General features: G+C 36.5%; 1 protein-coding gene across 6 annotated transcripts in view; it reads right to left on the reverse strand.

Moving 5' to 3' along the window:
• Positions 1-24,479, reverse strand: part of MDM2 (MDM2 proto-oncogene) — a 28,155-nt gene that overhangs the window by 1,507 nt on the left and 2,169 nt on the right. For 4 of the 6 annotated variants that reach the window (XM_039245628.1, XM_039245629.1, XM_039245630.1 and 1 more), the window contains 8 exons: positions 22,286-22,360; positions 19,689-19,822; positions 17,098-17,147; positions 13,251-13,318; positions 13,032-13,128; positions 8,511-8,671; positions 3,907-4,062; positions 2,766-2,843 (listed from right to left, as the gene is read on the reverse strand). In XM_039245628.1, the coding sequence (XP_039101559.1) occupies positions 2,766-2,843; positions 3,907-4,062; positions 8,511-8,671; positions 13,032-13,128; positions 13,251-13,318; positions 17,098-17,147; positions 19,689-19,822; positions 22,286-22,360 (819 nt within the window). Of the gene's footprint in view, positions 1-2,765; positions 2,844-3,906; positions 4,063-8,510; positions 8,672-13,031; positions 13,129-13,250; positions 13,319-17,097; positions 17,148-19,688; positions 19,823-21,518; positions 21,606-22,285; positions 22,361-24,479 lie in introns of all 6 variants that reach the window. The other 2 variants (XM_039245632.1, XM_039245633.1) reach the window with 1 other exon arrangement.

A 24,479-nucleotide genomic window follows, 5' to 3' on the forward strand; every position in this document is an offset into this window, starting at 1 on the left:
TGACTAAGACTCCCTTGGAAGTGCTCTAAAACCAGGGCTCAACGGAGTTTCCCTAATTTCATCCACAAAGGAAATGCTAAAACATTCTCAGCAATCACGCCCACCTAAAATCTGTCATCCTTGTCACTATCCAAATGTATGCCCCTTACTTAACTATACTTTCCTGTGTTCTCCCCTCTGTAACTGCTTATTGCTTCTCCCATACCTCAACTTATTTCCCAACCTTTCTATCACCATGCAATTTGGATAACAAACCGCTTTCCATCCCCCAGGCTCTTTTAATGAATACATCCTTATCCCCTTACCTTAACTGAAGCATGGTTCTTGCCTGAGGACAACATACATGTAAAATTTTCCATGAATAATATCACCATTTTTTTAATACTGTGTATTTACTTGTGTGTGTGTAGGGGGCGGGGAGGAGTGCAGAGAGACAGGGAGAAAGGGCTCCATGCTGTCAGTACAGAGCACCTCGGAGCCCAACAAGGGGCTCGAGCTCACGAACTGTGAGATCATGACCTGAGCTGAAATCAAGAGTCAGATGCTAAACTGATGGAGTCATGCAGGTGCCCCAATATAACCACTTTTAAGATGCCTCACAAATGCCTAAGTATCAGCAGTAGGGATGGAAACTGTTCACTTTCCCACATTAGTTCAAGTTCTCAATGTAGGTTGCTACCCAACTGATAAAACCAAAGACAAAAGTTGTATAATATGTGGGAGAAAGTGCTTCAAAGAGCTTATAAACCGCAGGATCTATGTCTGGCATAAAGTAAGTCAATTACTTACTCAAATTATTAATAATAATATTTAAATTTTAAATTTAAAAAATTATTTAAAAAATAAAAATGAAAAAAATTTTTTTAATAAATTGATTTATTCTTGAGAGAGACAGAGCATGAGCAGGGGAGGGGCAGAGAGAGAGGGAGACACAGAATCCAAAGCAGGCTCCAGGCTCTGACCTATCTGTCAGCACAGAGTCCAACGCAGGGCTCGAACCCATGAACCATGAGATCATGACCTGAAGTCGGACGCTCAACAAACTGAGCCACCCAGGCGCCCCTCAAATTATTTTCTATTATAGCAAAAAATATATTTTTTTAATTTTACAATTTCACCTTTTTTGCATTTAGATAATTGTTTCCAACTCAGCAAAGAAACATGAGATTTCCTATTCAAATACAACTAAGGTATTATTAAGAACAAAATGGGGGGCACTTGGGTGACTCAGTCAGTTAGGTGTCCAATTCTTGACTTCAACTCAGGTCATGATCTCACAGTACATGAGTTCAAGCCACATATAAGGCCCTGAAGTGGCAATGCAGAGCCTGTACGAGATTCTCTCCATCTCTCTGCCTCTCCTCCTGTTTGTGCTCTCAAACATTAAAAAAAAATTTTTTTTTGGTTTATTTATTTTCGAGACAGAGGGAGACAAAGCACAAGTGGGGGGAGGGGAAGAGAGAGAGAGAGATACAGAATCTGAAATAGGCTCCAGGCTCTGAGCTGCCAGCACAGAACCCGATATGGGGCTTGAACCCACAGACCGTGAGATCATGACCTGAGGTGAAGTCAGACACTTACCTGACTGAGTCACCCAGGCGCCCTCAAAATAAACATTTAAAAAAAAAGGAAATTAGGGGCGCCTGGGTGGCTTAGTCGGTTAAGCGTCCGACTTTCGCTTAGGTCATGATCTCGCGGTTCATAGGTTCGAGCCCCGCGTCGGGCTCTGTGCTGACTGCCAGCTCGGAGCCTGGAGCCTGTTTCAGAGTCTGTGACTCCCTCTCTCTCTGACCCTCCCCTCCTCACGCCGTCTCTCTCGCTCTCTCTCCCCTAGAAATAAATAAAACATTAAAAAAAAAAAAAAAAAAAGGAAATTAAAGCAGGGCATCTGAGTGGTTCTGTCGGTTAAGCAGCTGATTCTCTTGATTTCAGCTCAGGTCATGATCTCACAGTTCATGAGATTGAGCCCTGCATCACGCTGTGCAGTAACAGTGCAGAGCCTGCTTGAGATTCTCTCTCCCCTCCTTCCCTGCACCCCTTCTCTAAATAAACAAACAAACATTAAAAAAAATTAGTTTTAGTATGCAATAAAAAACCCAACTTCCAATACAGGAACCCTACGAAGCATGAAATGTAAATGTCCTGAATTCTTAAATGGCAAATCCTACCTACCACATTCTCTAGTACAGATCAACATGATGGGCAAAATGTTTCTAACTATTAAAGCTGGGTGATAACTACACTAGAAATACATTATACTAATCTCTATGCTGTGTAAACTTGAAGTTTTCAATAAAAAAATTCTTTCAAAGTTCAAATCCTAGCAGACACAAAAAAAACCCTAAAAAATGTAGTAATGGGTGCCTGAGTGGCTCAGTCAGTTTAGCGTCCGACTTCGGCTCAGGTCATGATCTCACGGTTCAAGGGTTCAAGCCCCGCATCAGGCTCTGTGCTGAATGCTTGCTCAGAGCCTGGAGCCTGCTTCAGATTCTGTGTCTCCTTCTCTCTGTGCCCCTCCCCAACTCATGCTCTTACTCTCTCAAAAATAAATAAATGTAAAAAAAAAATTTTTTAATGTAGTTAACAGATTCTAAAACAACAAAAGAACAATATTTTTAAACTTTTAAACTTTCAAAACTTTAAAACTTTTAAAAAAAAGATTTTAGCTTTATAGAAATTACCTCATGTCAGGAAGTAGACTAGACATATTTTTCTAACATTAACCTCAATATTTTGATTCCTTAAAAACACAGATGTATACTTACAGCTAAGGAAATTTCAGGATCTTCTTCAAATGAATCTGTATCACTCTCCCCTGCCTGATACACAGTTACTCGATACACCTAATAAAATAAATCCATCAGCATCAATTTATCACTTTTCCTTAACCAAGAAGGCTTCTTAGTGATAAGTCCTAAACAAACAGCATGTACCACTATAGAGGAGAAATTGAGAGGCAGAGGTGGAATGGAATAGAGGGTGGGAAAATGGAGGGGCATGAAATCCTCACCCACTATGGTAAAAAGGCAACAGACAGGATGTTTATAATGAATAAGGCAAAAACTTCAGTATAAGCATTTTTATTTTATAAATACGGGGATATTAAATAACTGAATCAGCCAAAAATGTTGGAGGTGGTTGCCTCCAGTGACTTTAACTGTGTGCATACTTTACTTTTATAAAAAGTAGGGATGCCTAGGTGACTCGGTTAAGAGTCTGACTTGGGCTCAGGTCATGATCTCACAGTTCATGAGTTCAAGCCCCGCATCAGGCTCTGTGCGGACAGCTCAGAGCTTGGAGCCTGCTTCGGATTTTGTGTCTCCCTCTCTCTGCCCTAGTCATGCTTGCATTCTGTCTCTCAAAAAAATAAACATTAAAAAAAATTATTTTAAGTAAATTAATATTAAAAGAAGGAAATTTTTAAAATTTAACTTCATTTAAGTAAACTCTACCCTAAAACGTGGGGCTCGAACTCATGATCCAAAGATCAAGAGTCACATGCTCCACCCACTGAGCCAGCCAGGCATCCCAAAGAGAGGAATTTTTTTTAAATAAGACTATTAGAACAATGTTCATTAAGAACTATTGACTTCTTTGACATTTATACTTACAAGACTATAAATCATACAACTACAAAGCCTGAAGTCCACAAAATATTCTAGTTTGAACAAAGTCAAAGATTAAGTGAAATCAGAATACATTATTATTTTAAATATCATCAATGAATACAGAAAATATTTAAGAAATTCAGACTATAGGGTGGGGGAGAGGGGAAGGGAGGAGATGGGCATGGAAGAGGGCACTTGTTGGGATGAGCACTGGGTGTTATATGGAAACCAACATGACAATAAAATATTTAAGAAAAAAAAGAAGAAATTCAGACTATAATTAGAGAAATAAAACTACCTCATCATCTTCATCTGAGAGTTCTTGTCCTTCTTCACTAAGGCTATAATCTTCTGAATCGAGAGACTCAACTTCAAATTCTACACTGAATTGATCTGAAACTGAATCCTGATCCAACCAGTCACCTGAATGTTCACTTACACCAGCATCAAGATCCTAAAACCGGGGGGAGAAAAAAAGTTACTTAAAGTAATTACCTGTTGGCCTCTGTACAGCTTCCTAACTCATCCCTGCAGTCCTATTTCCTCCTTAGAGCCATCCTGCACAATGAGGCTAGATTAAGATTCTGGGTTATTACTATATTATTTTCCAGTTCAAAACCCCATTACATAAAGGAAAAAGGCCAAATCCCCTTGGCATTCAAGGAACACATAGTAGGGCCATATTAACATTTTCATCTTATCTCCCAACTAGACACTGCTTCCCCCATCCTCAATATGAACAATCGGCCAGATGTACATTTTTTCCTAAACCAAGCCTGGCAGCCTGACTTCCTACACTTTCTCTCTCTCACTGGAATAATTTAACAGTTTTTAAGTCCTACTCATCCATTTTTGATAAAGCCTATGTCAATACAAATACTTCTACTTTTAATTATCTTTACTACAAACATATTGAATATAATGTGTTTTAACACATAAAATTATACAAAACAGTTTTCTATACGTTTCTTATATGAATTATACATACTTTAAGAGTTAAAAGGATGTCTTAATCTCTTTAGAGCTTCAGATTGGTAGAATACTAGTAGCTACAACCCACACAGCAATTATGAGATTTTAAAATTTTGTGGTTTTTTTAGTGAACTTTGATAATAATTTCTTTGGAAGAGCTTTCAGACATAACTTTTTAAATATATTTTAAAAATTCTTAATCAGCTCATGTGGTATCTCATTTTATAGAAGAACCCCAATATGACCATCAGTCGCATAGTATTTGCTGTCAGTTGCTAAGAACAGGAATATATACAAAAGGCTAGAAAAACATTGGTCTAAGAATCAGTATACAAACATTCTCTTTTTTTAATGTTTGTTTATTTGTTTTTGAAGACAGAAAGAGAGAGAGAGCAGGGAAGGGGCAGAAAGCAAGACAGAGAATCCCAAGCAGGCTGCACACTGTCAGTGCAGAGCCTGATGTGGAGCTCGAACTCACAAACTGTGAGATCATGAGACCTGAGGTAAAACCAAGAGTCAGACCCTTTACCAACTGAGCCACTCAGGCGCCTCAGGATACATTCTTCCTCTAGATTTGCCACTAAATACCTATTTAACCTTGGGCATATTTAAAGCCATGAAGTAGCCAGAGCTACTTCATCTATGAGAGTCTGAATTAAATGAGGTCAAAAGACTTTTTTACAGTGATGCTAGGATAGTAGTAAAAGCAATACTGACAAGTTGCAGTTCTAATTCTTAACAAGGACTCCATTAACATTCAGGTTAAAATCACATCTGGGGCACCTGGGTGGCTCAGTCAGTTGGGTGTCCGACTTTGGCTCAGGTCATGATCTCATGGCTCCTGAGTTCAAGCCTCGCATCAGGCTCTGTACTGACAGCTCAGAGCCTGGGGTCTGCTTCGGATTCTGTGTCTCCCTCTCTCTCTGTCCCTCTCCTGCCCATGCTCTATCTCTCTCCTTCAAAAATAAAAAAAAAAAAAACATTAAAAAATTTTTTTAAATGTAATAAGATTACATATAAAGCTAGAATACAATCTCTAATAAAGTAACCTAGCAAACTGTATATACTTCAATTAACTAGCATTTAGTGTGTGAAGTTTAAATTTTTTTTAATGTTTATTTTAGAGGGGTCGGGGCAGAAAGAGAGAGACACACACACAGACTCTGAAGCAGGCCTCAGGCTCTGGGCTGTCAGCACAGAGCCCGATGCGGAACTTGAACTTACAAACTGCGAGATGATCTAAGCTAAAATCAGAAGCTTAACCAACTGAGCCACCCAGGAGCCCCTAGTGCATGAAGTTTAGAATATGGGGACACATCACAAAAAAAGATGAAAGTTTCAGCAAGCATCTTCTATGGTATGGATTGACAAAGTACGGCCCACCATCCATCTGTTTTTATAAATAAAGTTTTACTGAACACAGCCATGGCCATTTTGTTTTCCCAAGACAATTTCTGTTTCCAACCTGAGACAATTATTAGTTATAGAAGCTTAAACAAGTTATTTGAAACTCTCAAGCTTATCTTTCCCATCTAAAAATGGAATGTAAGTGCTTCAGATTCTGTGTCTCCCTCTCTCTGCTCCTCCCTCACTCACGCTCTGTCTCTCAAAAATAAACAAATGTTAAAAAAAAAAAAAAGGTTTTTTTTAAGTTTTATAAATGAGATGTGAGGCTGCTGAGTTGGTACCGTGTAAACTGCCTAGTATAGAGCCTAGAATACAGCCTTAGTTCCTCAATTTATTAAACCCAAAAGAAAAAAACATGGAAAGCAAATGCACTTTCCTTTAACTGCCTTCACAACCAGGTGAATAATGACACCAGATGAGGACTAACCATCCTCATATTAGGTAGGCTAAAATGAAGGAAAAACTCTGCCCTACCCAAAAAGCTTTCACAAGTAGGAACTCAGCCTGCAAAACAGTAGATTTCTAATAGAATTTTTAGAAGAGAATACAGGATAGGCTAACAAAAAGAAAAAAGAACCCTCTGTTGCTTTGATAACAAGGCAGTGTTCCAAGGTAGAAAGCAAAAACAAGGACTTCAAATATCATTTAACTAAAATTCTGAAACAACTTTAACAAAGTCTGTAAGTTTAATGGGGCATAGTTCTATTTAACTCATTTGTAAAGAATAAAATTACCCAAACATGAAGTCTGTGTACATGTTAAGCTTTAGTTGGTTTCAATTTTCAGATTACATATATTTGCTCTCAAGTACCTGTATTTTATTTTTCCACGGCATTTGGGGTTGCTGTTTTTTTTTTTTTTTTTTTAAGACATTTTCTTTTTTCTTTTTTTAATTTTTTAATGTTTATTTATTTTTGAGAGAGGGAAAGGGAGACAGAGCACGAGCAGGGGAGGGGCAGAGAACGAGGGAGACACAGAATCCGAAGCAGGCTCCAGGCTCTGAGCTAGCTGTCAGTACAGAGCCCGATATGGAGCTCAAACCCACAAATTGTGAGATCATGACCTGAGCCAAAGTCAGACGCTTAACCAACTGAGCTACCCAGGCGCCCTTCCACAGCATTTGTTAAATGTCTTAATTATCTGTTTAAGTGTTGATGATGTGTCTCCCATTGAGGGCAGGAACCATATCTATATCTACCTTGGCTATCCCTAGAGGGTCAAACAGAACCTGGCACAGAAAACACTTAAGATGCCTACTGAGTGAAGAACTTGCTCTATATGCCATCTAGTGGCCTACAGAAGCAACAGCTCTATTAAATACGAAGTCTACAGGGTACATCTGTATCCATAAAAATCAATGCTTTGGAAGAGAAAAAAAAGATAATGTAAAAAGTTACAACAATACAGAAAAAGAATTGGGTTACTATGACAACTGATTCAGTCCCTTATACCTTCTAGGAAACTACAAAATGAACACTAATATCCAGAATAATGACCATGAGATACTGCTGTATCACAAATAAAAGTTCCAATTTTAGTTAATATTTTAAAGACAAATGTTTAATGACAAGAAAGAAAATATTCCATTTGTCAGGCATTCTTGTTAGCAAAACCTTTTTTAACCAAACTTCTTTCAATGACCTCTCTTAAGAATTTTATTCCTAATTCTTTAGAATTTTGTATCAATAATCAAAATTACTGAAACTCTCCTACCATCCCTGCAGGAACATGCCTCTATCTCACAGCCTTCCTAAACACACCTTTCCTGATACCTGGGCCTATGTCCAGCTCAGTGTGCAGCTTAGGCTATGCTGACTTGTCTGCTGATAGCTACAAGAAAGATACTGTTATTCTAAATGTTCAAAACAAATTTGCCTTAGATTCTAAGACCTAACTGAACCAAATTTTTTTTCATTCCATTATTTTTTAAAAAATAAAACTAGGGGCGCCTGGATGGCTTAGTCGGTTAAGCATCCGACTTTCGCTTAGGTCATGATCTCGCGGTTCGTGGGTTCGAGCCCCGCGTCGGGCTCTGTGCTGACTGCCAGCCCAGAGCCTGAAGCCTGTTTCAGAGTCTGTGACTCCCTCTCTCTCTGACCCTCCCCTGCTCACGCTGTCTCTCTCTCTCTCCTAGAAATAAATAAAAAACATTTAAAATAAATAAATAAATAAATAAATAAATAAATAAATAAATCTAAAAATCCTCAGGCCAATCCAATTTCTGTGAATTTACTACTGGTGCATAGCCCACAAAGATTCTCCACTATGGAGGAAGACATTAATAACTATTAATACTGGTGCTAATTTTATCATCACACCCCACAGCTGCACTATCTCCCACCCTTCTCCCAAATCTGGGGTTGGGGATAGAGAAGATTTATATAGTAATTTAATCTGACAGAAAAATTTACCACTGTGTATGTAACAGCAACTGCATATATGTGCATTCTATCCAAATGTTTACTAGGACAGAACCAGACTTTAAAAATAAGAGTCTTGTTTTACTTAAAATTAAAAGATTACCGGATTTGATGGAGTCCCTGTTGATTCGCTGCTACTGCTTCTTTCACAACATATCTCCCTTATTACACACAGAGCAAGGCTTTCATCAAAGGAAAGGGAAATACTATCAGATTTGTGGCGCTTTCTCTGCCGTTCACCAGGTAATTCATCTGAATGTTCTTCTGGATGTGTAAGGAAAAACAAGTCAATTAAAACCCAACACTGTGATTTATTTAGCAAATGAGCTGCCTCGAGTACCTATTTGTACCAAAATTTAACCTCAATGAAATTAAACGAGAAAATAGTCAATTATTACTGTTTCAAAAGTTAACACTTTATTGAATCTGTCCAACTGAGAGCTACAACAGAACAAGTATTTTTTTTTAAGGAAGTCCTACACCAAACATGGGGCTTAAACTCATGACACCAAGATCAAGAGTCACATGCTCAGGCACCCCCAGAACACTGTGTTTGTTAAAAGTTTTTCAAGCTTCTGAACTGCCTGGCTCAGTCAGTATGGGACTCTTGATCCTGGGGTCGTTGAGTCTGAGCCCTACGTTGGGTGTAGAGATTACTTAACACACATATAAGCTTTTCTTTTCAGGGGGGCTTGGGTGGCTCAGTTGGTTAAGCATCTGACTTGACTTCGACTCAGGTCCTGACCTCTCGGTCATGAGATGAGTTCTATGTCCACCTCTGTGCAGACAGTGTGGAGCCTGCTTAAGATTCTCTCTCTCCGCCCCTACCCTGTTCATGCTCTCTCTCTCAAAATAAAAGCTTTTCAAGCTTCTTTCAAAACTTCATCTCCTTAAGTCACAATTAATTTAATCCATCTAGAACTTTCACTGACCAATCTAAAATTCTTCTGTCAAAATCACACTTTAGAATGTAAGATTTCATTTTGTTTCTAAAAAGAGCCAAAAATGTTTACTTAGAAGGTATTCTTAACATTTCAATTCCCTCAGTACTATTTTCAATAGTAATCAAAATTTTATCTTAAATAATAAATTACTTCTGACTTTAAGTCAGAATGTTACCAAATCTTTCAGGTACTTGAATGAGTCTTCCCATGTATCAGATTTAAAAATAAATTCCAAGTGAATTAAAAAGCCACACACAAAGAACAAAACTATCATTAAGAGAATATTCTTATAATTCTGGGATAAGGAAGTGTGACAGAACACTGAAAAGGCCTCAAGAAAAAATTTGTCAAGTGGTGCCTGGGTGGCTCAGTCGGTTAAGCATCCGACTTCAGCTCAGGTCATGATTTCACGTCAGGCTCCATGCTCACAGCTCAGTGACTGGAGTCTGCTTCGAATTCTGTGTCTCCTGCTCTCTCTCTGCCCCTCCCCCACTCATGCTCTGGCTCTCTCTCTCTCTCTCAAAAATAAACATTAAAAAAAATTAAAAACAAGAAACAAAACAAAAAAACCCAGAAGTCAAAGATATGAAAAGGCAATTCACATAATACAAATGACTAATAAATATATGAAAACACCCCCTACCTCCTGATCAAAGGCATATAAATTAAAACAAGATACCATTTTCACTCCCAAGAACGACAAAAATTAAAATGAGAGTCTCGAGATTTGAGAGAAAGGATATTTTTATATACTGTTGGAAGAAATGTAAAATAATACAACATTTTGTGGGCAATCTCTATCCTAGAGAAATACTTGCATACTTAAGGATGTATGTGGAAAAGATGTTCACCTCAGCCTTTTAGTTAAGTTCTAAATAGGGTTACAGGATTAAACAAAACATAATCCATGTACCTGAAACAGGTACAACTCGCACCTTTGCTCACTCCATTTCCTTCTCTTGACCTTCCTAGTCAAAGTCATCTTATTCCTCTGAATTCCCCACTCTTATATCCTATACTTTAAGTAATTCTGTGTTGATTGCTCCACAACTAGATCACAAGTTCTTGATGTAAGTTCTTAATCATGTTTGTATTCCCTATAAAAGGTGATCATGGTTGAATAATGTGTGCTAGAAGCCTCTAAAACCACACCAACTGATTCTTATTGTTTACCTCCATTAAAAATAACATTTAGGAGGTGCCTGGATGGCTCAATCGGTTAAGTGTCTGACTTCAGCTCACATCATGACCTCATGTCTTGTGGGTTTGAGCCCCTGTACGAACAGCTCAGAGCCTATTCTGTGTCTCACTCTCTCTGCCCCTACGCCACTCACATTCTGTCTCTCTCTCTCAAAAATAAACGAACATGAAAAAAAGTAACATTTGGGGCTTTTTTCTATTAAAGTATATTACTCGTTATAGAAATCTTAAAAAAAAAAGAAAAATTTTAAAATGTAAAGCATCTGTTGCATTACCCTTGAGAAGTAACTACTATTAACATTTTGGTGTAACAGTTTTCCAGCTTTTATTTCCTTTTATTTACTTTTTTTAAGTATTTATTTTTGAGAAAGGGAGAGAATACAAGCAGGGGAGGAACAGAGAGAGGGGACAGAGGATCCAAATCAGGCTCTCCACTGACACCAGAGAGCCCAATGCGGAGCTCAAACTCACAAGCCATGAGATCATGACCTGAGACAAATGCAGATGCTGTTTAGCCAACTGAGCCACTGAGGCGCCCCTGTTTATTTCCTCTTAAAAAACATATTTTAATCATACTATATGTACAGTTTGGGGGTGGTTTGCTTTTAAATTTTCTTTTACATTATTTTTAATGGCTGCAGAATATGGTGTCCATGACATAGATTTATATACTGCTCATAAAACTGAACTATATAGTCCACAAATCTGAGCACCTGCTTACTGTTTGGCATTGTGCTAGGCAGTGGGTATGCAAAAGTGAAGTCAGTTATCATCCTTGTCACCAGAGGAAGTTTAATTTCAAATACCCACGCAACTGAAACATAATTATTTACCAGCTATAATGAGTGGTATGAGAAAACAAGCAAAGGGCTAAAGAAAAGAAAATCTGCTTTTGTGGTTGGTTAAGAGAAAGGCTCTCTGAGAATGTTTCAGCAAAAACAGAAAACTGAGGAGCTGGCCTTGTCAGGCTGAGGTAGAAAAAGTGCTGGCAGGAAAAAACCAACAAAAACAAACGTGTGCCAACAACCTTAAGTTAGGAAAGAGTTTTGACTTGAGGAACCAAGTAATCAGTACAATGGAAACAATAAAGGTGGGAGGAAAAGGCCGAAAACCAAGTTGCAGGTAGATCATGGCCTTATAGGCCAAGTTAAAAAGCATGGGTTTTATTTGAAATAACCAAAGTAGCTAAGTGGGGAAGTGATGCAATCCAATTTACCTTTCACCATCTCCTCTGGTACTGTGTGAAGAGACACAATTGTAAAAAAAATCAGAAAGCTGTTGCTGTGGTCCAGAGACCAGAGGGCAATGGCCTGAACTAGAGTGATGACATTTTCTACCATATGTCTTCATTTATAAATACTGCTGTAATTAGTATCTCTAAATATATGTTATCTTTGAATTTCCATATCTCTATTTGTAAAAGTAGAGTTATGGGGATAATGGTAAGAACGCCAAGCCTTTTAGTAATCCATAAAGTTTTAAGTTGGTGTTAAACTACTGTACACCAATAGCACATCAGTGCCAATATACGTTAAAGAGGAGTAAAAAAATATCTTATTTTTGTAGCTAGAAAAGATGCCTTTTTGCATTTTTTATGGTCTATAAAGCTAACTCGCAAAAACCCACGCCCTCCTTCCTCATATTTATTAGTCATTTGTATTTACTATGAAAAACTTGGTTTTTGCCATTTTTGCTATTTGGATTTTTAATATTTTTATATCAATTTTGGGGAACTTTTCATGTAATAAGGGTATTGACACCATCAAGTTTAAAGTGAATATCCTTCAAATATAATTTTTTCATTTATCTTTTAAACTCATTTAGAATTCACTTTGGCTATGGTATAGACAGAATTTGTCCTTTCTTCCCCAAATAACTAGCCACTTGCTCTAGTCCCATGCAGTTAACAAAACATCCTCTGCCCTTACTGCCCTCTGCTCTCATGTGCATAATTCTAGTCTGGGTTTATCTAATCTCACTGATCTGCTGAACTCTTCTTTCACCTGAATCATACAGTTTTAGTTATGGACTTTTGATCAGACAACAGCCTCCTCCTCATCTTCTCTATAAAAATGTCCTCAGCTATTTTTTTTTTGATCACATCTTCATTTCTAAGATGTTATTTACTTTGTTTTTAAACTCACTGGTATGTTTCATCACTTATTAAAACGACAAATATTTTAACTGCTAAGGTAACAAAGAATAATGACTAAAATACATCTTATATACTTGTCCTCTATTATCCTGAATAAGAGAGCTGGCTAACTATAAACTCCAGTGGGGCCCAAAAAACTTACAGTCAACCAGAAAAATATTGCTAAGAAAGCAACTTTTAAATAAATCATCTAAGAATGAAAGAAACCCAGAAATTCATTCATCTAAGGCAAAAAAGGCACAATTTCATTAAGCTTAAATGCATTAACTTCATTAGAGACCAAACATTAAAAAGCTGTCTGAAAGTGCCAATTAACCATATATACCTGTCTCACTAATTGTTCTCCTTCTAGATGAGGTAGATGGTCTGGAAACCAAATCTGAAGATGAAGGTTTCTCTTCCTGCAACTCTTGCACAGGTTCCTAAGCATGCAAGGGGGGAAAGAAACAAAAACTTAACTTGTAACACCAGGGAGCTAAAAATTATTTAACATAACCTAACTTTCAAGAAACATCATACTAGAATGCATTCATTTCAAGATTACCTTTTGATCACTCCCACCTTCAAGGTGACACCTATTTTCACTCACAGATGTGCCTGAATTTGATGGTTCTGATGGGGGAAAAAAAACAACAACAACAACAAAGAATCACAAACTAGAAAAGAAACTAGTCTGTCAGTCCAGGAAAAACTCCTTACACAATTTAACCTTTCAACAAACGTTAAATGTGTGTCTCCCAGGTGCCAACCCCATGCTAGATGCTAAATGAGGATTCAATTTAATTTTTAAAAAATTTTTTTAATGTTTATTAATTTTTGAGACAGAGAGAGACAGAGCACGAGACGGGGAGGGGCAGAGAGAGAGAGAGGGAGACACAGAATCTGAAACAGGATCCAGGCTCTGAGCTATCAGCACAGAGCCCGATTTGGGGCTCGAACCCACGGACCACAAGATCATGACTGGAGCCGAAGTTGGATGCTTAACCAACTGAGCCACCCAGGCGTCCCGAGGATTCAATTTTAATACAGAGAACACATTAAGAATAATGAAAGTGAAGAAGACAGAGCAATGATTGTATGGTAGGGACACAGCAAGGTCTGAGAAACAAGGAGTCAGGAAAGGTTCCATAAAATATAAAGTAGGACTAAGAAAAGCTATTCCAGGCCAAGGGAACACCTCGTGAAAAAAACATCCAGAAGTGAATTGCCAATACTTGTTGCAGGGAACTACAGGTAGTTAATTATTACTAGAATATAAGCAGGATCTTAAAGGATCTTGTGTGTCTTGCAAAACAGAACAAGGATGTCAACAAACAGCACTCATGCCTTCAATCCTGCATCACTGCAAGCTTCCCAGCTGACACTTCAGAATCTTCCCTACAGCACTGCTACAGCCACTCACCAGAAAAAGTTATTTATTTTTTTTTAGAGAAAGAGAGAACATGCAAGAAGGGCTGAGGGGCAGAGGGAGGGAGGGAAGGGGGAGAGGGGGAGAAGGGGAAAGAGGGAGAGGAGTAGAGGGGGAGAGAGGAAGAGAAGGGGAGGGGGAGAGGGAGAGAGAATGTCTTAAGCAGGTTCCAGGGGCAGCACAGATCCCACAACCCTCGGATCATGACCCGAGCCAAAATCAAGAGTCAGACGCTCAATCTACTGAGCCACTCTGGCACTCCTAAAAAGGTTTAATCCAATAGATAAGACTGCATGTTTTTTTTTTTTTATCCAGAAAACATTAAGAAACTCATAAATGGTCATTTTAAGTGTAGAGTGACAAATCACTTTGGCAAAATAGAAGAAAAAGAGAGCAGAGGCAGGGAAGCCAGCATTAGAAAGTAACTGTAATAATACAAATACACAAGTATTACAAGCCTAAACTAAGGCATGGAAGAAAGATCAATTCCACAGAAGTTAAAATCATTCACCAAAAGAGAAACTTCAGAAGATAAAGAGATTTGAATGGGAAGATAATGAACTAAAGTGGATAAAACTCATCCAAGAAGGTGAGTTTAGTTTTTAGTTGGATGGATTGACCTGGAGCTCAGAAGTCAGCATTTCAGATATGGAATATATACAGCTGCCAAAGATCATAATCAAATACCCTTTGTTACTCCCTCTGAAACATTTTCATCTCAATGCAAATGTCAGGCCCAAGCATTAATATTTTGAAATTATGCACATTATCCTAATAGTTTATTTCTTCTTTATATCATGGGTTATTTTAAGTTATGCATATAGATACGTTATATTATGTCTTAGTATAATAAAGATGTTACAAAACAGATGTAATGAAAAGGAAGTATTAGGTGTGACAGGTTGACAACACAGTTACAAGAGTTCTGAAGTTAATTCTACTAACCGAAACCTGAAACAAACAGAAATAACAAAATGGAAATAACCTAAGTAATCTACAGGTTACCATCTCATTAATATAAATTTCCTGGTACCTACCAAGGTTTCTTTACATGAACTAATGAATCATCATGGATGATATTTAAAAAACTGAAAATACTACTATAATACTATTATCTTATTTGCCTTCATTTACTTTCATAAAGAGCTCTGTAAAACAACAAGGCATCATGTTACCAGTCTAATAGTCACTTCTACTCTAGGAAAAGATAGCAATGCTCTTTTCTGGATCTTAAATCCTAACTTTGGAGGAGTATTCAACTTAACACATTTATTAGACATCGTATTACTAAAATACTGTATTGCTGATGCAGAACGTAAACCTGATTAGGATACAAGAAATCTATAAATGTAATCAAGTATAACAAAACAATATAACAATAAGGTCTAAATACAGAATAGTGGAAGCAAAAGAGTGGCCAGTTCATTGCATAAACAAGCTTCTGGTATCAATTCTTAATTTTAGTTCAAGAATGGGCTTTAAGAAGTCAGTGGTGTGTTGGGAGCCAGATCCTACTGGCAAAGCAGACCATGTACCTCCTACTAATTCCATGTATATAGCTTGAAAATGGCCATGGTGGGAGTTATTTACACCATGGAAATCAGCAAACACCACAAATCAGGTCTTTTCCCCCTGAAGAATGAAAGGATTGTTAAACATTTACCAGCATTCCGCTATATATATTTCTTATCTCTCTGAAATAAGAACCTAGTGCTTTCATCAGATTCTCAAAGGGATATGTGACCTAAAAATAACCAGTTGAGAACTGTAAGCCTAAAGATAGGGAAATAAGATGCCACTTACCTGAACAAACTGATAAAGTTTTGTCTATTAAAAAAAAAATAAAAATAAAAAATGGGCCCATCTATTCAAATGGTCCTACTTAAGTATCTGTATTACCTCCCCAAACCTCTTAATATATGTTTCAAGTTTTACTGACATCTAAGCATGGCCTTCTGAAATTGTCTACCTTTCAGAAACAACAAGTGTTGGGAAGGAGGTAGAGAAAAAGGAACCCATGTGCACGGCTGGTGGGAATGCAAACTGGTTCAGCCACTGTGAAAGTAAGGAGGTTTCTCAAAAAATTAAAAATAGGATTATCATATGATCCAATAATTTCACTTCGGAGTACTTACCCAAAGAATACAAAAACACCAATTCAAAAAGATAAATACACCCGTATGTTCATTGTAGCATTATTTACAACAACCAAATTATTTTATGGAAGCAACTCAAGTGTCCACAGATAGATGAATAAATAAAGATGTAGTAGAGGTGTGTGTGTGTGTGTGTGTGTATGCACAGAATACACACACACACACACACACACAATGGAATATTACTCAACCATAAAAAAAAGAATGAAATCTTGCCATTTACAACACTACGGATATATCTAGAGAGTGTAATGTTAAATGAAAGCAGTCAGAGAAAGAAAAATACCATATGATTTCACTCATATGGGGAATTTAAGAAATAAAACAAACAAAAAAGAGGCAAACCAAAAACAGACTCTTAACTTTAGAGAACAAACGATGGCTACCAGAGGAGAGATGGGGGAGGGTGGGGAATAGGTGAAATAAGTAATGGGGATTAAGAAGCGCAATTGTGATGAGCACTGAGTGATGTATAGAATTGCTGAATCACTGTACTGTACCTTGGAAACTAAATATAACACTGTATGTTAACTAAACTGAAATTAAAGTAAAAATATAAATTTTAAAAAATAAGTGTTTAATAAATGCTTGTGAGATCCCAAAAAACCCAAAAATTATCTTTTGAAATAAATATTAATACTGATATACCAAGGTATAAATTGATGGAATAAAATATTTAACTTTACAGATCACAAATCTGCATTAGAATCTCTGTATTATGTTATTTTAGTTCATATAGTTTGTTCCAATTAAATGACTTTCACATACATAAAACATCTTTAAAATATTCTCATGATGTCTGTTTATGGTATTCAAAATTAACTTACCATGCTGATTGACTACTACCAAGTTTCTGTAGATCATTGTATATATTTTCCTTGTAGGGAAGAAAAAAAAGAGATAAACATTTTAAAATAAAAATATATTAAACTGGACTTAACCAGATTTTTAAATACGTATTAGCATGAACTATACTGTGCACAAACTAAATTTTAAATTACTACATTCAGGGGTGCTTGGGTGGCTCAGTCACTTAAGTGTGTGACTCTTGATTTCGGCTCAGGTGATGATCTCACTATTTGTGGGTTCAAGCCCCACACTGGGCTCTGCACTAACAGCGTGGAGCCTGCCTGGGAATCACTGTCTTCCACTCTCTCTGCCCCTCCCCCGTTCATGCTCACTCGCGCTTTTGCTCTCAAAATAAATAAACTTTAAATATATTACTGCATTCAAACTATACCACTGGCAAGCTTCTAGGCCCTAACAAGCATCATAATAATTGGTGGTACAGTGATTACCTATGGTTACTCTTATTAATCACAATGGTCTTTCTAGCTGAAAAACTTATCTCCATTTCCTGAAATATGCCTTGTTTGGACTTTACCAAAAAACCCAAGAGAATGGCTGTGAATACAGAAAGCAGTTTAATACGTTTGTTTTCAAACAGAAAAGAAAAATTTCTAGTTCTGTGCTTAAAGCTTAGAAGTAAACTGCCTAAAAAGGTAGTGGATTGTACAAAACCCACATCATAGGAACTTGATTATAACTTTGACTTCTATCAACCATGGACCAATTACCTAATGAATTTTCTTTCTTGTACCTGAAATGTATTAAAAACTAAAGTCTCCTTCATTCATTTAATAAATACAGACTGAAAACAAGGAATAAAATGTAAACAAATCTCTTCCCTCATAGAGCTTGTACCTCAACAGGAAGACAATTCAGTTATTCTAGTCTTCACTGACGTTACGGTACATTTTTCTTTTTTTTACCTTTTTAAACTAATGACTTTAGAGAATGTTATTGGTCACATATCATTTCTAATTCTTATAGTTAAGGGGGAAGTGGCAATTCAATTATTTCTTTTCACCTTTGGAACTAATGATACAGCCCTGTAAACACAAAAATCAGTATTCCTATTCATATCCTTTTTCCAAGTTAGCAATTTCCCCAGTGTTTAACCTCTCAACATATTAAAATTCAAGTCAAAGATAAAATTTAAACTATGCTTTCAATGTGAGAAACTATACAACTGTACCTCAAAACGTTATCGAAAGATTCAACACTCAAATGGTACAAAATCACCAACATAGTTATTTCTTAAGTGTATAAAATAAAGCTTATATCCCAAGGCCAAGTGTAAAATAATAACATAAATATATATTAGGGGTGCCTGGGTGGCTCAGTCAGTTAAGTGTCTGACTTCAGCTCAGATCATAATCTCATGGTTCGAGAGTTCGAGCTCTACATCAAGCTCTCTACTCTCGGTGTGGAGCCTGCTTTGGATCTCTGTCTCCTTCTCTCTCTGCCTCTCCCCTGCTCTCTCTCCCTCTCAAAAAAACAAAATAAACATTACAAGAATAAACATTAGTTATATGGAAACCAACTAGATCATAAACTATATTAAAAAATAAAACATTAGACAAATGTGACTTCTTAGTGGGAGGATGTTTATATAATGTTAAATTAAAAAGCATGACAAAATTAAATACAGTATGTTCACAACTGGGTTAAAACACATCTGCACATAACAGAAAAACAACAGATAAAAATACCACTCAATGACAAACTATAGTCTTCCCCCCAACCCCCGTTCTTGGTTTGTCTTTTCCTATCGTCCAATAATGAATACATATGATACTTACATAATGAAACTGTTTTGAAGTTATAAAATCCCATTTAATTACTATCTTTTAAGATATAATATTAGTGAACACCAAATATTAATAGAACTTAGTTAATTGTTTCAGGTGAAAAGTATTCATCCCATTAAGATAAATATACAGGCTAAAGCTCCACACAGAGTGTGCTAAACCAAATGTGAAAAGGAATTCCAAATGTAAGGAAAGGATGACTGAAGAGTCTTCAGTTCCCAGAAGAATAATTCTAGAAACGTTATCTGTGTTATATTCAGCTGATGAAGTGCTATAATGATAACTGGCAAAATAATCTCCAAAATAACAAATGCTTAAATTTAAGCCTTTACCACAGGGTAGTCAAAAGATGGGTCTTTGAAAGTAATCGCAGTATTTTTTAATTTACAGTAACCGTGACTAACATTTTAAATGCTTTCTATGTGTCAAACACTGCTTTTCACACATTGTCTTCATAAAGTCCACATGAGGTATTTATACTATCCCTACTTTACAAATGGGCTAAGCTAAGGCTGAGAGCAAGTAAACCAATTTATCAAGTCACACAGCTAATAAGTAACTGAGCTAGGTCTCAAACCCATGTTTGTAAGATTCAGGAACTCAGGTTCTCAAGCAATATGCTATCTTGCCAAGAAATCAAATTTCCACATCTTTTATATATACGGCAACAATTTTTCTCTGACAAAAGGGAGTGAAGATGGAGGTGAACTGAAACGTTTGCCCAGATGGCTTTTTACACTTGACTAAACTGAAGAATTAATTACCTGTGTTCTTTCACAGAGAAGCTTGGCACTCCAAATAAATCCCCTAGGAGATCATTGGAACAATACACAATATGCTGTTGCTTCTCATCATATAATCGTTTAGTCATAATATACTGGCCAAGGTAAAATATAACCTGAAATAGAAATATGATTTCTGAGCATTAAAGAAAAGTAAATGTTAGTTTCAAAAACATGCAATATCTCATTTATCTAACAACGGTTAACCAGCAACCATACCCACAACCATCTAGAATAACAACCATTCTATACTCTTAAAAGGCTTTTAAATCTTTTCCTTCTAATTTGTTGAGTAGACACTGCTTCTCCAATTTACTTAAATAAACCTTGAAATGTGTCTGTGTTTAATAGGCTTTTAACTCTGCTCAGATATCTAGTACTACATACTAGGAAGAAAAGGGCAGTGAAATGCAAAACCACTGAGAGCAATAAAAAGTTGCAAAATCAAAGCCTTAACTAAAATACAGCAATAACCTGCAGTCATTTAGTAAATACTCCCCCCAAACAACAAACATCTCAACAGCCTCTGGGGTCATCACAGACGAGAATGACAGGAAAGGGACCAACTAAACCCATATAACAGTTTGGGAGAATTCAGTGAATAGAATAAATCCTTAAAGATATCAAAATAATCTATGCAACAATAAGTAATCAAAAGAGTGACCCTGAATCATACATATACACTTAAATGTTGTGTGCTCCATTATGACAAAGTAATACACCTAAAGACATCCACATACAAACCTATTAACCACCACCTAAACATGTTTTTTGTTTTTTTTTTTACAATTTAAATGCACTTCTATAAGTACTATCCCATTCTTCTGATATTTCATGGAATTGTTTTCACTGTATTAGAGACAAGGGAATGAACCTGGTCTTCTGACTCCTAGTCCAGTGTTCTTTCTACTACCCTATATTAGCTTTCATCACTCTCTTATATGCCCCAGAACAAAGATCTTGCAACTGAAAATTATATCAGACAAAACATATAGATATTACTGTTACATGGTTTAGCATAAGCATTGTGCATCTTTATAACAGCCTTGTCAATTTCCCCTTCTTTCTTTTTTTTTTTTTTTAAACATTCATTTATTTTTGAGAGAGAGAGAATGCGAGTAGGGGAGGGGCAGAGAGAGATGGAGACACAGAACCAAAGCAGGCGCCAGGTGCCTAGCTGTCAGCAGAGGCCGACATGGGGCTTGAACCCACAAATCATGAGATTATGACCTGAGCTGAAGTCAGATGCGTAACCAACTAAGTCACCAAAGGGCCCCTCCCCTATTTCTATCTACTACTAAATGCATACCTTTTGTTTCCTTAACTAATTATGTGATGATAATGAGGTCAAACCCAAGTTAACAGCCCTAAAAACATCCCTAACCTTGATGCTTCCCTACAATCTGTAGACTTAACTGGCTAAGCAGGCCTCACTTAAAGGAATATTCCCTGGTGAGTATGGATTGAAGAGACGGTTGACAGACCATGGGAAAGAAGAGAACCTACATTCCTACCAAACACCCCATTTGGAAGTTTTTAAAAAGTGTGGCTGAAAAGGAAAATGGTCTGGAGTCTCTTCTTGACCCACTATCCCAATGAAGATCAGGAAATTCCGTGTTTTGAGCAATTTGGGACCCATAAAGTAAGTGGGAGAGATGGGGAAAAGGCACATTTCATTCACAGTGAAATTTTGCCTAAGATGGCCCAATCTCTCACTGAAAATCATGCCTCTGTGCACAAATTTCAAGCTAGAGAACAATACATTGAAATGTATCCATTAAATAGAACATATATGTTCATGAATCAGCTCACCTCTATCCCAGAAAGATCAGTATACTGTACTCATGTATCTCTAGTGCAGAAGTTCTTAACCTGGGATCCATGGATGCCCAAGAAGTCCTTGGATAGAATTCAGGGGGTCCATTAATTTGGATGGAAAAAAAATTTCTATATTTTCACTAACTTTTAACTGAAATTTAGCTTTCCTTCAAGTATGAATATAGGCAACAGACCACAAAGTATTAGTAATACCTGTGATTTCTGTCACCAATAAAAATCACAAGTGTTTTCAGATCACATTATGCTTGGTGTAAACACCTCAAAATACTAACTATACTCCTCAAAATATTAACGATAGTCCTTGAAATTACATTTATTAGATCTACTGCTAAATCTTATTTACTATGTTAATAAAAAAGCACACACACAAAAAAGTACATATATCACAAACTTGTTTACTATTTTGATAACTATGTTACATAATTTGTTTCCTTTGTAATCCTATACATTTGGTTCATGCATTTGGAAACAGGATTCTGAAAAGACTTTTCCAGTTTGCCAAGTGGGTCCACAGCACAAAAATGCTAAGAACCCCTACAGAGTCTCCCCTTGTCTCAAAGAGTTCCTAGCTGAGAAGTGATAGTCAAGTATAATTAGAATTTTCAGCTTCAAGTTATAGTCCACATGGCCACAATATTTAATACTGCTGCTTACTGAAAAATCACTCTATATGGCCAATTTCTCCCCATGACTACATGTAACTAGTAAGACATTAGCTATCTTGTTATCGCTTAACTTACCTCTTTCATAGTATAAGTGTCTTTTTGTGCACCAACAGACTTTAACAACTTCAAAAGCAATGGCTTTGGTCTAACCTATAAAAAACAAAAAGTGGCTATTATACTTCCAAAATTATTCCAGAACTGTAGTCCCACAGCAAGCATGTCCCTAATGAATCTCAATAAACATAGCAGACATTACATTTAACAATCTCACAAGGTTAGAACTCCAAAAATAAGTCACATGTTTTACTAAATGGAATAAACTATAGAAACTGAATACCACAGACTGTCAAGGCAGCTTGGGAAAAAAATGCTGAGATTTAATTACTGTGCAAATAAGCACAGAATCCTCAAGTATCATCAGCTGCAATCAGAAACAGTATCCATGCCAAGGCAGTGAAAATTATTCTTTTTCCTCCAGCTATTTCTATTATCTGCTTACTACCTTACAAACTTAAACATAAATGGAATACTCCAATGAGATTACCATAAACTACATTGCAAAATCCAAGAGAGAAGAGTAAGTCTTTAGGGTAGGTCCTTTTCCCATTCTCTTTCCACACATTAGGCTCCTGAAGGCTGGATAACTTAAAGAATCCAAACTGACAAAGATTATTAAGAGCAGATATAAGACTGCAATTCACAACCTCCTCTACAAAGCAGCATTTTCTTCCTACTATACCATGCTGCCTCTTAGTTGGTCTACATTTCAAATATCTACTTGACAAACATCTATTGAGTTTCTACCACGCACCAGACAGTGGTAGGTATGAGGGAGGGGGCATACATAAAATATGAGCTTTATTCAAGGAGCCAGCCAACTAGATCAGGGGTCAATTTTTTCTAGAAAGAGCCAAAATGTAAATAGTTGAATCTTTTCCTGCCACATGGTCTGACTCAGAAGTACAGATAATATGTAAACCAATAGCCATGGCTGCATTTCAGTAAGACCTTCTTTATAAAAATAGGCAAGAAACCAAAACTGGTCCACAGGTTATAGCTTCCCTCACCCTGATTTAGAAGTTCTGCAAGTGGTATTGAGAAAATAAATGGCAAGGAGGCAGAGATATAATATACTCTTTCTCCCTAACTGTTGCTGTATCAAAATCTTCAAAATGCAAGTGTCTTTACAGCTTGCTCCCTCCACAAAGACTGGGGTCTCTGCACCTATCTTCAGTATACGCCCATCCTTTGTCTCCTTGGAAATGTAACAGCAGCCCGGAATGGTATCTAACTCGCAAAAGTAGATATAAGAAAATTGCCTATTTCTAGCTAATCAAGGAAATAATAACCAAAAAACTTAAAATACACATTAGTATTGAATCATTAGCTGTTCTGATCACACGCTTTGTTGTGCGTGTGCTTATATGTACACTTTACTCCCAGGCTACTTTAAAGAATGAACTCTCTGAAAATGATTAAATAAATTACTTTTTTCCTCCTCAAATTTTATATATGCTATATTAACTTCAAACTACATAAAACAACTCAAAGTAAAAATCTGCATGGAAAGCCATTAGTCTTTTATTAAGACCTAAAATACATACAATGAGAATACTATAAAAACCATTCTTAATCTTTCATTTAATAACAAAATAATAAATGCCAAATGAGAAAAGATCTAGATGTGAAAATTAAAATACTACAAGAAAATACAGGACTATATCTGCATAATCTTGGAATGGGAGAATTCTTCCAAAGCATGATATGAAATTCAAAAACCAACAAGTCAATAAATTTGACTTCATAAAAACATTCTCAAAACCAACATAAAGTTAAATGCAACATTTGTAAATGATAAAATTTAAATATATTTGAAACACAGAGAACTACAAATTATTACAAAAAACACAATAAACCTAAAGGAAAAGTGAACAGATGAGAGCAAGCAAATCCCAGAAATGATTTAAGGAACCACAAGACACCCAATCTCAACAGACGTTAAGGAAATACAAATTTAAACAATGATACAGTACCTTTTACCACAAGAATATCAAAAAAGTAAAAACTGAAAATATTCAGTGTTGGCCAAGGTGAACACTGTTATAATCTTTTGGTTATCAAGATGTGAATAGCAATCAAATACACGTATAGTTTAGGACCCAGGAGCTCTACTTCTACAAAATCCTATAGGAGACATGTACAAAGCAGCACTATTTTTTTTTTATAAAAGATTTTCATTAATGTTTTTGAGAGACAGAGACAAAGCATG

Source organism: Hyaena hyaena, unplaced genomic scaffold (assembly GCF_003009895.1).
Source record: "Hyaena hyaena isolate Hyena2069 unplaced genomic scaffold, ASM300989v1 scaffold_262, whole genome shotgun sequence".
NCBI lineage: Eukaryota > Metazoa > Chordata > Mammalia > Carnivora > Hyaenidae > Hyaena > Hyaena hyaena.